At 49.1% G+C, this 14788-nt stretch overlaps 1 protein-coding gene across 1 annotated transcript in view; it reads right to left on the minus strand.

The window, feature by feature from the left end:
* The window catches only part of DGLUCY (D-glutamate cyclase), a 49773-nt gene that overhangs the window by 28757 nt on the left and 6228 nt on the right, over positions 1–14788 (minus strand). Inside the window, 7 exon segments of the mRNA XM_079912795.1 lie at positions 411–671; positions 7162–7365; positions 9671–9793; positions 10938–10965; positions 10968–11090; positions 13778–13968; positions 13971–13975. Coding sequence (XP_079768921.1) covers positions 411–671; positions 7162–7365; positions 9671–9793; positions 10938–10965; positions 10968–11090; positions 13778–13968; positions 13971–13975 — 935 coding nt within the window.

Genomic DNA, 14788 nt, shown 5'->3' on the forward strand with positions numbered 1-14788 from the left:
CTCAGTCTCTCCACCACCCTATTCTCGACCATTCTACCCTCAACTCGGGGGTCCAGGCCTGTCCCGGGTGTCTCAGTGTCCTCTGCAGGTCACCCCTGCCTCTCATGGGGGGAAACATGTGCACAGGTGGGATCATGGGGCCTGGTGGACCCGGCTTCAAATTCCAGCTCATCATCCCCACCTGGTTAGATCACCTGGCCCTCTCAGAGCCTCAGTCTCTTCATCTATAAAATGGGGATAAGGCTGTTGCTATCAAAGAGTTGTTCTGAGTGTTAAGGAAAACGTCCCGTGTCAGGTGCATAGCACTGTGCCTGGGCACCCGGAGGAAGTCCCACAAACGCTGACTCCCTCCACCCTCCGCCCACGAAGCCTCATCTGGCTAAATGGACTCCCCTCCTCTCACTGCTCACCTCGCTGTACAGCCTCATCAACAAGCTTCTTGTACAAATTCAAGGCTCTCTGGTCGACGACCATGGAGACCCCCTTCTCCCAGGCTTGCAGGAAGGCAGCCAGAGCCGCGGCTCCCGGCGGGCCGTCCGTCTCTTCCGGAGGCTCGTGGTTGAGATGCGTGGGGAAGCCGGTGGTGCGGAGCACGGAGCGGGTGTGGGACGGAGACAGGAAGGCCCGCAGCAGCTTGCCTGGACGGAGCAGGTGTCCGAGACCTCGGCTGCCTAAAATTAGGCAAAAACAAAATTAAATCACAAAATCACATAACTGTGTTCCAAGTAGCATCTTATGGGACAGTAGCTTGTTTTTTTGTTCGTTTGCTTGTTTTTGTTTCAGAAGTGGATTTGAAGGTGTGGCAGACCCCTCCTGGGCCAGTCGAGAAGAATCACTGGGTAAGGGGCCCACCAGCCTCTCTTTCAGTTAAGTGTGGCCTCGAGACCAGGTCCTCTCCATGTGACAATCGAAGAGCAGTGGAAAGAGAGTGGGAGTGGTGATGTGGCCTCCCCCTGGCCTGGTTGTACACCCACAGGCTCTACTCCAAGCTCTTCCCTTCCTGGGAGCTGGGCTGTTGACAGCCAGCGCCCCCTGGGGGTCTCACGATGGGATGCGGAGCTGCTGGGTCCCTGAGTGACCGCGAGGGAGCAGATCCCCTTCCTGCAGAGCTAGAACACTCACCCTGGAGGACCCGCCCTGGACTGCTGTGTGAGAGAGGCACACATTTCTGCTGTATGTATTTGAGCAAAGCCTCTTGGGGGTCATTTGTTAGAGCAGTTTAGCAAGCTCTAACCAATACAGGGAATACAGAAGGAGGAAGGGAAACAGGGCTGTCTTAGCTGGGGATTCCCCCAAAGCAGACCTAAGACAAGGGCTTGGGGCAGGTATTTCAGTGGAGAGGGAGCCCAGGAAGGAAGTCAGAAGAGGGAGGAGGTGAAAAGCCACGAAAGGATGTGTGAGTGAGCAGGTTAACTCCAAAGGCAACGGCGGCTCAATCCTGCTTGAGATCCTCTAAGAAACCAAGCAGTAGCCCCTGGGGACTGTCCTGCCAGAGGACAGGGAGACTGAGCCGTACGCACCAGCTCTGCCCCCTACTGCGTGAAGGCTGCCCGTCGGGCGTTGACTCCCCGGCACTTCTGGGCTGCACCTGCTCTCCTGGAGAAACAGAGAGACCCGAGGCCCAGGTGGAAAGCTGATGTGCTGGGAACTGCCCACTGCAGCTGCAGTGAACCCGGGGGGTGGGGGGGTGGGGGGTTGTGCTGGGCACCAGCTGCATCTTACAGATGCCACCGTGGCTGCCAAGCCAGTCCCAGAAGGCTGCACAGCCTCCGGACTCCCATCACATACCATTGTGCCTTCGTCCATGCTCAGGCCACCTCGGGGCGTATCTGTGCCGTGCAACGGGGGGATGTGACTTAGAACTCCCACCCCAGCTGCGGCTGAAATGAGAGGGGGGGCCTAAGGGATGTGGGGGGCGTCAACTTGCATTCGAGGTACCTGGACAACGTGGAGGGACACAGGGTGTGGATTCTGGTTATGGAGGAACAGCTCCAGATTCAGCATCTGGAAACGTACATTCAAGTCCAGGCACTGGCACGTCACAGCTGTGTGACCTTGGCCTTGTCCCTTGATTGCTCTGAACATCAGTTTTCCTACATGGAGCTGGGGGTGGTCCAGGTGGAGGAAGGCTGTGAGGCAAGGGCCCCTCACGTACTGCCCGTGGGAGTAGAAACGGGAACATTTGTCTGGAGGGTGATTTGTACCTTAGATTTGTACACTCCACTGGAGCCAGCAATTCACTTCTAGGAATTTATCCTACTAAAGTGATCATGGGTATGTACACAAATGTAGTCATAAGGATGTTCAGTGCCGCATTGTTTGTGGTGTCAAATAATAAGCTATTAATAAAATGGTAGAACATTCATAAGATAGAATTCTATGCAAACACTATAAAGGATGTTGTGGTGATATTTAATGACATAGAAGGATGTTCACAATACATTTAAAAGGGAAAGAAGCAAGTCCTAAAATAGTATCACAGTATGATTCCTATATATATATATATATATATATATATACATTCAGTCTTATAGGTTCAAGACTGAAGAAAAAGACTTTAAGGGCAAACATAAAACTGTTAATAATGGTTAATTGTGATGGGAACCTGGTAATTTTTATTGCCTCTTTCATGTTTTCTGATGTTTGTACAATAAACATGAATTACTGTTGATAAGTGGGGAGAAGAATAACAACATCTTAAAAGAAAAAAATTGGAATGTAACCTATTTAATAGGATGTGGTGAGCCCCGATAGAGAGAAGAGGGGAGAGAGACCTTTGTCAACTTGAAAGCCGTCCATCCATCTATGATGATGTTATTATTAGCACAAACATTAACATTATAAACCTGCATTTCTTCATCTTCTCCAGGCACCTCAAACGCCAGCCATGTGAGGTCCTCTCAAAAATGACTGAGTGACTCTATTATTATGCTCTGTGACTGGTGTTCACTATATGGCCATCAGTCTTATACCTGCTTACTTAATACAGTGGGAATCAGAAGCCTCTGTTGTTCTTGAGGGTTAAAGACGTTCCTTGATAAACAATATTGGCACCTCTGGACAGTCATAAATCTGCCTATCCCCTGAGCTTCATGCTTCAAGCCTTGACACACAGTTCATCCAAGCACTGAGGGTATTGCTGTGGACGACCTCCCAGATCATTTTGATTAAGCAACGGGAGCACCGTGTCTGCAGCAAATTTACTTCCCAGTTACTTTTTTATCTGAGCTAATGGCAGAGCTAACAATACATCTTCCCTCATGACGCTTGTACTGAGCAGGAGAGCCGTCAGCCTGAGTAAGAATGTTTGTGAGACAGAAAGTATTGCAGAATTTTTAAAAATATTCACCACGGAGACCAGCTATGTCAGAAACTCTGTGTATACACAGCCACGACTCTATGTATGTGTGTGTCCTGAAACGTGCATCTGTAATGAACAGATATCCCAAACTTACTATGTGTTTTCATGAAAAGGAAACTGTTTTCTGCAGCATGAATGAATGAATGAGTGAATGAACGAACAGACAAGCACCTTTCAGCAAACCTCCTCCTAACTGGAACCAGCAGACCTGCGGCGAGCCGTTTCCGACCAGCAGAATAACGAGCCGCCACACGCAAGATTCTTCTCGTATCACACTTTATTGGAGCACAGCTTGGTTGAAGAAAGATGGAAGGAAGACCCCGCAATCCTATAGCAGTCTGCTTATATAGGGATTAAGAACATGTGTCGCTCTGTGATTGGCTTTCGCCGATGGTGCGATTTGTGAGCCAGCATCGGATAGGTCGCTACTTTAAAACCTCATTAGTATACTTAGCGCAAGCGCAGTGGCCACAGGAAGGATGACTCAGCTTATTTCAGCTTCCTGCCGCGTAGCAGTTAGCTGACCGCGCCCTACATCTCCCCCTTTTTTATTTATTAGAACACCAAGCAGAACATAGCCCGTACAAGTGTTCACCTCATGATGTGCTCACTGTTCGAGGGCAGTTTTCCGTTGGCATGTTTGAGACACCTTCCTGCGTGCAATGCCAACAAGGGCTGCAGGGTGCAAAGGCTGACTCAGAATAATGGCTGACTCCCTATAGAGGTGCAATGGCAACAAGGCCTCTCTGTGCAAGGGCAATCAGGACAATGGATGACTCCCTATAGAGGTGCAATGGCGACAAGGCCTCTCTGTGCAAGGGCAATCATTTCGAATTATTCAGGGCGGAGAGCCAGGCTGCGGGAGAATCTCCTTCCTTAATAGCCAGAAGTGCCTGAGTGAGCAGGACCCTATCTCGATGTGCCCTGATGCGCACACGACAGACCAACCAGAGACACAGCATAATCCCAAATACACAGCAGACTCCAAAGATTCCTACCCCCACCCACTCCCCAAAGGAGGAAAAGGCAGAAGAGAGCCAAGAGGCAAAATCTCCAAAGGCAACGGGCTCCAGCCCGGCAGCACTCAGTTGCACAATCTGAATAATCCTTTGTGGAATTCCAACTAATACAAAGACCTCGATTAAGAATCATCAGGAACATCCAACTCAGCATCTTCTCCGAAGTTTTCTTCAACAATTCTCGTCAGTCTTGATGGCACCCAGATCGGATCTTGATCCTGTGGGGAGACACAAAGAGATCCCCTGGATCGAGTAATAACACGATCCGGGCCCTTCCATTGATTGGCATCATTTAAATGTGTAAATAAGGCAAGTGAAAGTCTCTGTCTAGGGGTACAGTTCTCTGCGATTCCCCCTTTTTGTTTTATTAAGAGTTCTTTAAGCTGATCTGCCTCATTGACAAACCCTGTCGTTCACAATAGGCTTTCATTAGTTTCCTTGTGGATTATAGGGCAAGCCTGTAATATGAATCACCTGCATTTCTTGACAAAAAAGAGCAAAGCTTTTGGAATGCCTCTGGGGTTAACCCCAGTCTTTTGGGTAACAACTCTTCACAATATTCCTAGCCAAAGCTCTGGTAATGTTAAATTTTTTTTTTTTTTCTTAAGACTGTAGATGAAGCTTATGAAACTCTTGAGCCTGTGTCGTAGAGTCTAGCGCTGTTAGAGCGCGTGTGGATCCAAACAGGTTGAGAATCATCACAGCGTTCTAATTGTGCATTTGTAATAGCTTGTTCTACCTTTTGAAGTGCCTGATGGGCTTCTGGGGTCAATTGGCGTGGGGAATTAAGATCAGGATTTCCCTCTAATACACTAAACAAAGGTTTTAGATCCAAGCGGGTTAAACTTAAATATGGCCGAATCCAATTCACATCTCCAAGTAACCTTTGAAAATCATTTAATGTTTCTAAGCAATTAGTCCCAATCTCAATTTCTTGAGGTACTATCTTATTCCCATGTACAGCAGCTCCTTAAAAATTTACAACATCTCCCTTCTGTATTCCCTCGGGAGCAAGAAACAATCCCCCATTCCCTAAATATTTAATCAAAACGCCTAAGGCCTGTTCAAGCAACTCCATACAAGGGGCTTTATCTCGACTATTCAAAGGAATAGAAAAGAAACAATCTTTACACCATTTCCCTAATTTTTTCTTAATTATTCCAGGGTGACTGGGAGGGTTCTAAATGCCCTAATTGTAACTGCTCATCCACTAGTTTGGATGCCGCCTCCAGCTTTTCCTTTGACAAAGGCCACTGAGGTACCCACACAGGTGTTGTGGTCCTCCATGTAATCATAAACTCAGTGACCCTTGAGAAAAACCCAAGCCTCGGCGGTTTAAATTTCCGCGGGCTTCTATAGGGGCGGTCATGCCTTATAACTTACGTCTTATCCCTCTATTAGATATCAGGGGCGGAAGCTCTAGCCTCCGCAGGATTAAAATATGGTGGGCTAGCGAGCGGCGGCATGTACCAATGCTCATACCGCTCTTGTTCATATGTCGCGGCCGCTCCTTCTAAATCTTCCTTCTCTCTAGGATTTAATTCATCTTGAAACAAATATAATTCCTTAAACTCATCTAGGATTGGATATAATCCTGGCACCGTTTCTTGCTTTTCCTTTTGTTTTCTTTTTTCTCTTTTCATAATTTCAGGCCTATCTACCGTAGTCCCTGTTTGTTCATTCTCTGATGCGCTATCTTGAAAACATACCTGACTGGACTACTCACCGACGGTTCACTCCGTGTGTCGAGTTCTGAATCGGTCCTCCATGCAAGGCGCGAAGTTCCCGGGTTTCGGCACCAAATGCGGCGAGCCGTTTCCGACCAGCAGAATAACGAGCCGCCACACGCAAGATTCTTCTCGTATCACACTTTATTGGAGCACAGCTTGGTTGAAGAAAGATGGAAGGAAGACCCCGCAATCCTATAGCAGTCTGCTTATATAGGGATTAAGAACATGTGTCGCTCTGTGATTGGCTTTCGCCGATGGTGCGATTTGTGAGCCAGCATCGGATAGGTCGCTACTTTAAAACCTCATTAGTATACTTAGCGCAAGCGCAGTGGCCACAGGAAGGATGACTCAGCTTATTTCAGCTTCCTGCCGCGTAGCAGTTAGCTGACCGCGCCCTACACAGACCCCTACTGGACCCCAGCAGCCCTGTCTCATGTCTAGAAAGTCAGCGGCTCTCAAACCACAGAAGGGCTATCCTCTGAGATGCCAAATACAATATACATGTCGGCTGCAAACTGTTGTGAGGTTGTCTCAGCAGGGTCCTGCCCCACCAAGGATCCGCCAAGGAGGAGCAATCCAACACCCCCTCCTATCATCGCTGCCCAGTGCACAAAATCTAGTCTACGCCCAACCCCAGGCAATGGCACAAAAGAAGACGATTTGGGACATTATTACGGAATGACGGATGACATTGGTTAAACGGTGGCAGTTGACTACCTAGGAACCATTCCTCTCCCTTTTTCTTCCCTACTCAACCCCAATTTAGTTCTGGATGGGAACGTGCCCACCTCCCAAACTCCCTCATACGTTTAGTGTTGAAAATTTGGGGGGAAAAAAATGAAGAAAAAAAAAATCATCCGCAATCACGCTATCCAGAGATCATCACCGTTAGTATTCTGGTGCATTTACTTCTCTTCCGGATTCATACACAGTATTAGCATTAAAAAAAAAAATCATACTGTAGATACAGTTGGCATGCTGCTTTTCCCCCTGAACATTCATCAGTGATGAACTTCTCCAGGTCCTTGAGGTGTGACTGCTTGTTTCTTACCAGGGTCGATGGCAATTATCATCTCCAGTTCTCTGACCCTCTGAGCGACTGAAGCTGACGCCATGCTGCAGTGCAAAGGATCCTGGGAAATGTGATGGACCTCTGGCATTCCCTCAGGGGTGAGACATCTGGCCGGAGCCGCTGTACCCTTCAGGTCAGTCATAACTGTGCAAGCCGGTGCGCTGGTGAAAGCCAGTGGCATCTCTAAGGCACACAACAGGAGGGTCTGAGCCCAGCCCACTTCATCAAACCCTGTCCATGCCCATCTAGCCCACCGTCAATGGGAAAGATGGCGCCCATGCCTTGGCTCAGCCGGTGGCGCTCCTTACCCAGTTGTTGGCACCAGGCCAGGACGAGCTGGCTTACGACTAAATCAAGTTCCACATTAAGGGGGGCCCCTGATTTTTAGGAAGGTGAAGATGGGTTGAGTGTGGGCAAAGAAGTGAGGTACCCACAGCTACAGTTGGGGCTCTAGGAGTTTCCATCAATGCAATCCCGTGGATATCAGAAAGTACTTACTAAACACTTGCAACGCATCAAGCCATCTTGCTTTACTTTGCAGCAGTTGTTAGATCTGCTAACAAATAGTTCTCTCTGAACATAGCTTCTATTTTTCTCATGTCCCGCATATTTTGCTTTGGTTTATGCTAATTTTGTTCTCCCCCACTAGATTCTGGGCAACAGATGCACTGTAGCATAGTTATTAAGACATGACTTTGCATGGTGAACACGCTTGAGCATGAGATGTGACTTTATCCTCTCTAAACCTGTTTCTTCAACTGTAAAATAATGATAATGCCTCATCTGGTTGTTGTCAGAAGTGAACTGGAAAATGCACATAAAAGTGTTTAGCAAAGTGCCTGGTCCAGTGTAAGCCCTCGGTATAGGTGATGGTTTGCATTATTGAACCAGGTGCTGTATCTTATCCATTCTCATGTCCTTGTGCCTGGCCTGTTAGGTGCTTAATCCTCACTATAACTTAATTTAGACCTTCTGCTTTCTTCAGTGTCATTATGATCCTTGAGTACTTTAACCCCACTCAGCTGTATATTCCCAGAGAAGAGGGACCATTGCTTATCCATCTCACAAGTGCACACAATAAGTGCTCAATAAATGTAGACATGAATTGAGTAAGTAACAATGTCTTGGATTTCACAGGAAACCGTAAAATTTCTCAGATCTAACAGAAAGCCAAAGTCAGCCAACACTTCAGAAGGAAAACCTACTGACAGATGCGTCAAGCATTCTAACTTAACTTTCAGCTGTGATAAAAAGTGGAAGAACTAAGGATTTCGATGAATGCAATAGTTTTTCTGTGTTTGGGGCAGAACCTAAAATTGGTCACTCTAAAGCCATCACACGCTAGAACAGTCAGCTCGAAGTGTGACATGGGGTTTTGGCCCATCTGTTGTGAGATGTGCAACAATTAATCTATTGCTAACAGAAGTTTAAGTATTGAAGTTTGAGCATGATTTGTATAAATTAGAAAGATTCAAGGTGATCCCTGACCAATGATGTCATTTGTTCTCATTTACAACCAAACATGCTATCGCAAGTCAGAACTGAAGGGCTATCGTGTGCTGGGATCCCAGCCGCAGTGAGAGCTCTTCTGCAGGGCATCCCCCTGGCAGGGGACAGGAGAGGGCTGAGACCATCGTGCTGGAGGGTATTTACTGTGGGTGTGTGGATGTGTGTACACACGTGAGCACACACATACTTGTAAATGACCACAAGCTCCCTGAGAACTGCATCTTGTCTCCTATAGCATTTTATTCCTAAGATCTGGGCACAGAGTAGGCTCCCAATACATTTGTGTGAATAAACGAATAGAATCCCCTATCACCATATTAGAGATAATCTTCCCCTATCATGAGGCCATTCTAATAGCTAAGCGTCCATGAATGCTTTAAAAATAAATTGAAAGTAGCACTAAATTCTATTATTTGTAGTGCAAGCCGGGCTGACCTGGCTAGAATCTTCCTCTGTCTACAACAATGGGCTGCAACAGTTATTTTTAATGTCTCTGTCACATCCTTACCTCACTGTGTGCTAGTTAGGGGGCCCTCGTGTGTCGCTTCAGTGTAATATCACCCTTGGCCTTTGAAAAAAAGGACCGACAGTATTGCTTTCAAACACCCGGCAAATACCACGTGAAATGCTTTGCTTAATTGAGTTGCTTGCCTTCACCTTTGCTTTCAAAGCCCCACTAACCTCCAAGATGTCTCAAAATATCAAGCAAAACTGGCACCTCTGTTAGATTGGACTGTGAGCCTTCCGCTGATAGAAATATATTTAATCAAAACATATTTGAGCTGAAAGACAAGCTGCTCTGGTGAGACCCAGCACTGGGATGAAAGCAGTCAGAGGGATCTTTGCTGTGGGCTATAGGCCTGTGTTTTATGACTTTATTCCTTAAGTCATTGCACCATAATCCTATGCATTCAGGAACTGGAAACCCACCCAATTCCCTCCTAGGTCAGAGTAACAGCCCCCTTAAGCCCAGACGTACTGCAGGCGCTGACAGCTTCGAGACTGGTCAGCTGAGAAGGCCAGAACACTGGAACGTGCCCTGGCTGACACACCACAGGCTCCCCGTGGTCAGGTTTGGAAAGATCTTTGATACCCAACAGTTCTGCAGATGGAAGAAGAAAGTGAATTCCACTGGGTCCTGCACTGGCTGGTACTATCTGATTTGAACATGTTGAGTAGTTTATGGTTCTTTCTCCAAGAGCAACTCTAGTCACAGAACCACTGTAAATTGGAGAAGTCCAGGGAGGACACCAGGAATCCGGACTTTACCAACCCAGAATACTTGCTGACTTCTAGTGCATTTTGAGGGGCATAGTTTCAGAGCATGGAATCTTAAATGCTTGGTGTGATTGCTGGAGGAGACTAGGGGGGCATTTAGTCCAACACTGTCATCATACAGATTGCGATTTTGAGTTTATCTTGGTGCAGACCGAGTCACATAACCTAGACAGAAACTCTGTTGCTTGACGACCAACAGCATCCCTACCCCTGGCCGGATATCAGAGTGCTCACGAAGACAGCAAAGATGGATGTATTGGGTTCAATTCATCCCACTAATAATAAAACTGCCGACACGCTGCTTTGGGTGGTCCTGAGACCATCTTTCTGTGAGGGAGGTGACAGGTGCTGGTTGCATTTTTGCAGAAGACCGGGCTTTGTCTGATTTTGTTTGTTAAGCAGCTGAGTGAGTTCAATTACTCTGAACTCTGACTCTCACCCAAGACCCAATCCCAAGCTCTCATCAGGACCTCTGAGAGCCTGCAAGAGGCCTGGGAAGCTTCCACGCTTGGATCTGCTCACTTGCCAGCAGATTGAGTTAATACACTGGGGATCAATGGCTTTCGGCTCAAGTTAACATTTGGAAGGAAGCCGTCCCCTGCCCAGATATGCCACTGAACAATAGCCTAGATTAGCGGTTACTATGATTTCAAATTTCAAGGCAAATAGCTCTGCTGACATCCTCCACCACCTGCTTCCCCAACCCCCGGTTCACTTGAAGTTCACAGGGACCAATGGATGAGGCTGGCTATTCTGCCAAGGGCGTCACCTTCAAACCTGAAGGGCACCTGCAAACCCAGCCCTGGTGCTACTGCAGGAATCTGCGTCTTGTCCAGGGCCTTAACCCCCAGGACGGCTGGGAAAGATGAGGACACGTCAGGGGAACTCAGGAACACAGCAAGTTCCCGTCTTCTCAGGCAGAAGTCCACGTGCAGCTGTCAGAATCATGAAAGAGAGTGGACACTGACCTGGGTCGCCAGTGTGAACCGGTTGTCCATATGCTCACCCCCCACGGAGCAACAGGCCTGCACCAGCTGTTCCAGTTTGTCCTTGGGAACGGGCCTCACTGTGACCACCAGAGGGCAGCAAAAGCCAGCAATGGTGGCACAAGGCACCTCTGTCTGCCAAGAAATCAAGTGAAAAAATGTTAAAAAATAGAATTAGCACAGATGAAAGCCCTCAGGACCAAGAGTTCAAAGCAGCTCAGTGAAGGAGGAGGTCCAAGTAGCCATCATAAAAATATAGCTTCTACTTTTTTTTTTTTTTTTTTTTTGTGGTACGCGGGCCTCTCACTGTTGTGGCCTCTCCCGTTGCGGAGCACAGGCTCCGGATGCGCAGGCTCAGCGGCCATGGCTCGCAGGCCCAGCCGCTCCACAGCACGTGGGATCTTCCCGGACCGGGGCACGATCCCGTGTTCCCTGCATCGGCAGGCGGACTCTCAACCACTGCGCCACCAGGGAAGCCCCCTAGCTTCTACTTTTATGTGACATAGAGATGAGGAAGATTGCTGGTAATTATTGGTCTAAAACAGAGAATCTTAATTTTGTACTCACCCTGGACCCCTTTGGAAGTCTGGTGCAGCTACGGACCTGCGTCGAAGTAGTATTTTTAACTGTGAAAAAGGAAATGCATAGGATTACAAAGGAAACCCATTATGCTGCAAATGCAGTTAGCAAATTATGAAAAAACTATGATACAGCGATAGGTTTGCTTCTTCATTAGCAACTCAAGCAAGGAACAAGATGGGAGACCTACCCTTGGAAGTGTGAAGTAGCGATCAACATACGGGATATTTCTGAGGTGTCAGGAAGGACTGTAGTGTGACATGGGCACGTCTGTGACTTCTTTGGGCAGCCACCAAATCACAGGGGCTGCTGACGTGGTGTCGTTTTTTTCTTTCATTACAATCATAACGGAAGGAAACACTCCATTTCAGTTTGAGGCTATGAAAAAAATGCAAATTTTTTCCCACCCAATTTCATAGACCCTCTGAATTTTCTCCTCAGACCTCAAGGGGCCCGTGAACACAAATGCAGACCTCTAGGAGAATCAGAGGCAGAGGGTCCCCAGGAAGCGGGAGCCTCGAAGGAGGCCCCAGGGTCTCCTCTGCCCCATGAGTCCACAGACCCCACTGAGCCCTGCTCACTCCTCCTGCCTCAGTGGAAGCTGCCCAGGATGACCTGTGTGACTTGCCCTGCTTATGTTGGTTTTTTTCCCCCCGAATGTTTTCTGGTCCCTGTAGTGGGGCTTATGAAAGCTTCAGGCCACGGCCAGGAGGATACACCACTGGGACAGTCTTGGTAGCTGCTTGAAGGACGTGCTGTTAGCACCCTGGCAGTAGCAGGATGAAACCTTGGTGTGCCTGCCAGGTTGATGTCTGCAGAACAGCACTCAGGAGGGAGCACATGCCAGGGACACTCACAAGAGACCGGCAGCACTCCTCAAGGCCAAGGAGCCTCCTTCTGGGGGACTCCCTGCATCCCCTCAAGGCCGCCAACCGAATCCATGATGGCAGCCTGGCCATTTCTCCCAGCAGCCAACGGGCAGAGGCATCGATGTTAAACAGAAAACTATCTGGTATCCACTGGGATGGTGAGGTGTGGCTAGACCGTGGCTCTGCAGAGCACGTCCTCTGGGCAGCAATGGGCACCTCTGTGCAAAGCATCTTATAATTGGCACACCTCCACTATGGGCATTTTACAGATGGGAACCAGGAGTCCTGGGTTCCAGCCTGGCTTTGGGATTTAAGCAAGTCCCTTTCTCTCTCGAGCCTGAGCTTCTGCATCTAAAATGAAAGGCTGGCCAGGATGAGCCGCGAGGCCCTCCCGGCTCCTACCTGCCACAGACAGCGGTGTGTTCCAGGGCCAGCCCTGCAGGGGCGCAGCCAGCAGCTGCGGTTCTGCAACCCCCCTTCCCAACCGTCAAGAAAACCGCTGACACATATTTCACACATGAAAAGCAGCACGCACTGTGGGCAGCCTTGTTTCTCATCAGAGGCAGCCTGGGCCCCTCTGGCAGGAGCCCAAACCAGGCAAGTTTTAATAAACGTCTCAGACCCAAGATGAAATCTCCAATCTGCGTCCTCCGTAAAGAAACCTGGGGCTGGCTGTGGACACTGGCTGCCCATCCATCCAGCAGAGTATGTTCTCAGACTTCACACAAGTGTCCAGAAGGGGTCAGGGGAACGAGCGATCTGGTTCTCCACTCCCCCCATCTCCCTACCCCGTGACAAGCAGTGGCTGGAATAAAACCTCAGAAACACTGCAGAAGGCGGCCCCGTGGCGGGCACGTCATCCAAGAGGCAGCCACTCTGCATTAGTGACCACCAGCGGCCGCCTCTGGCCAAGAACATGACCCAGCTTTCCTGACAGAGACATGACCTAGCAGCTAACAGCCTGGCCAAGGCTCTGCCACAAATCCCTGGGCATTTACCCAGCCAGGCGCGCTCTCCCCTCTGCCAGGGAGCTTTTTCAAAAATCTCACTGAGGTGCCCGAAGTTAAAGGAGCCAGACAAATTCCAGACAGGTTTGGTTTACACAGCACAGTGATCTGCCCGGAAGGGCTTCACTCGCACTCCCAAGGGCATGCTGGGCGCTCACAGAGGTAGGCAGGGGAGAGGCTGGTGGTCCCATTTTCCAGATGAGGAAAAAAAGCCCAGAGAGGTTAACCGCTTGTCCTGGATTGCCCAGCTAGAAAGTGGCCAGAGCTTAGGTCTCTTGCCTCCTGCACCATTGTTCTCCCCACTGCAGGAAAATACAAGATGACCCACGTTCTCAAGTCATTCTGCCCCTGTGGATTGCGTCCCTACCTTGTATGCACCCTTGTGGCCGTGGCCTGCTGAGTCCCTTCTGGGGAGTCCCCCCTTCTCCCAGGCCCCTTCCAGGGAGAAGCTGCTGCCCAGGAGGAAGGCCATCATGTCCTTCAGCTGCCCCAAGGACTCCTCCAGCGAGGTCAGGCTGCCCGTGCAGGTGCCGAACTCATACTTCCAGAACTGGGACAGCCCGTCCTGGAGACACAAGGGAAAGCTCATAGGCCCCCAGACTCGGTATGGACTCTGACAATGCATTTTTAAAAAGGACTGGGGAGGGAGAAGAGGACACCTGGGGCTGAAATTTCAGACACCAGCACCAAGGTGGTGAGCACAGTTTTGGGCAGGGGGCCTTGCTGGCATCCTTCAACATCCTTCATCCTTTCCAGACTGGAAACTATCAAATCAGCATGAATATACTGTAGCCCCTGCCTCTACCCTATTATATTTCCTGTAACCTCAACCGGAAACCAGCCAAACCAGCAAGAAAAGGACAATGGTGCCCTCTCTGCCGTCGAGGCGAGGCCCGCAGACCAAAGGGACAAGGAAGCTCTCAGTGCTAGCAGTGGAAAGGTCTTTCTCTGCTCTCTTAGAGAAACTCCTCCACAGGGTTGAAAGTCTTCAGTCATAAGCCTATTCTTCATTCACTCCAAAACCATTTTGCTGAGTCGCTCCTCCGTGCCAGGCACAGGCCAGGTGATGGGCTATAGTGATGGAGAGGATAACGGCCAGCCTTTAAGAAGCTTGAAATCCCACACTGGCAGGCGAGGCTCCATTGAAATCAGATGCTAGCAATACAGAGCAGTGAGTGCTAACTGCCTAGATAGAGGAGTGACTCAGAGAAGGGAGAAATCCATTCTCTCCCACAAATGGGGAGAGGCTGGAGCTGGGTCCTAAAGGTTGAATAGGAGTTCACCAGCTGGACAAGGGAGAAAGCACATCCTAGGCAGAGGGAGCGGCATGTGAACAGCATGGAGGCATCAAGGCCTTAAGAGCCGCTGAGAGGGCAGC

The sequence above is a fragment of the Stenella coeruleoalba genome (assembly GCF_951394435.1).
Source record: "Stenella coeruleoalba genome assembly, chromosome: 2".
In the NCBI taxonomy this organism is placed as follows: domain Eukaryota; kingdom Metazoa; phylum Chordata; class Mammalia; order Artiodactyla; family Delphinidae; genus Stenella; species Stenella coeruleoalba.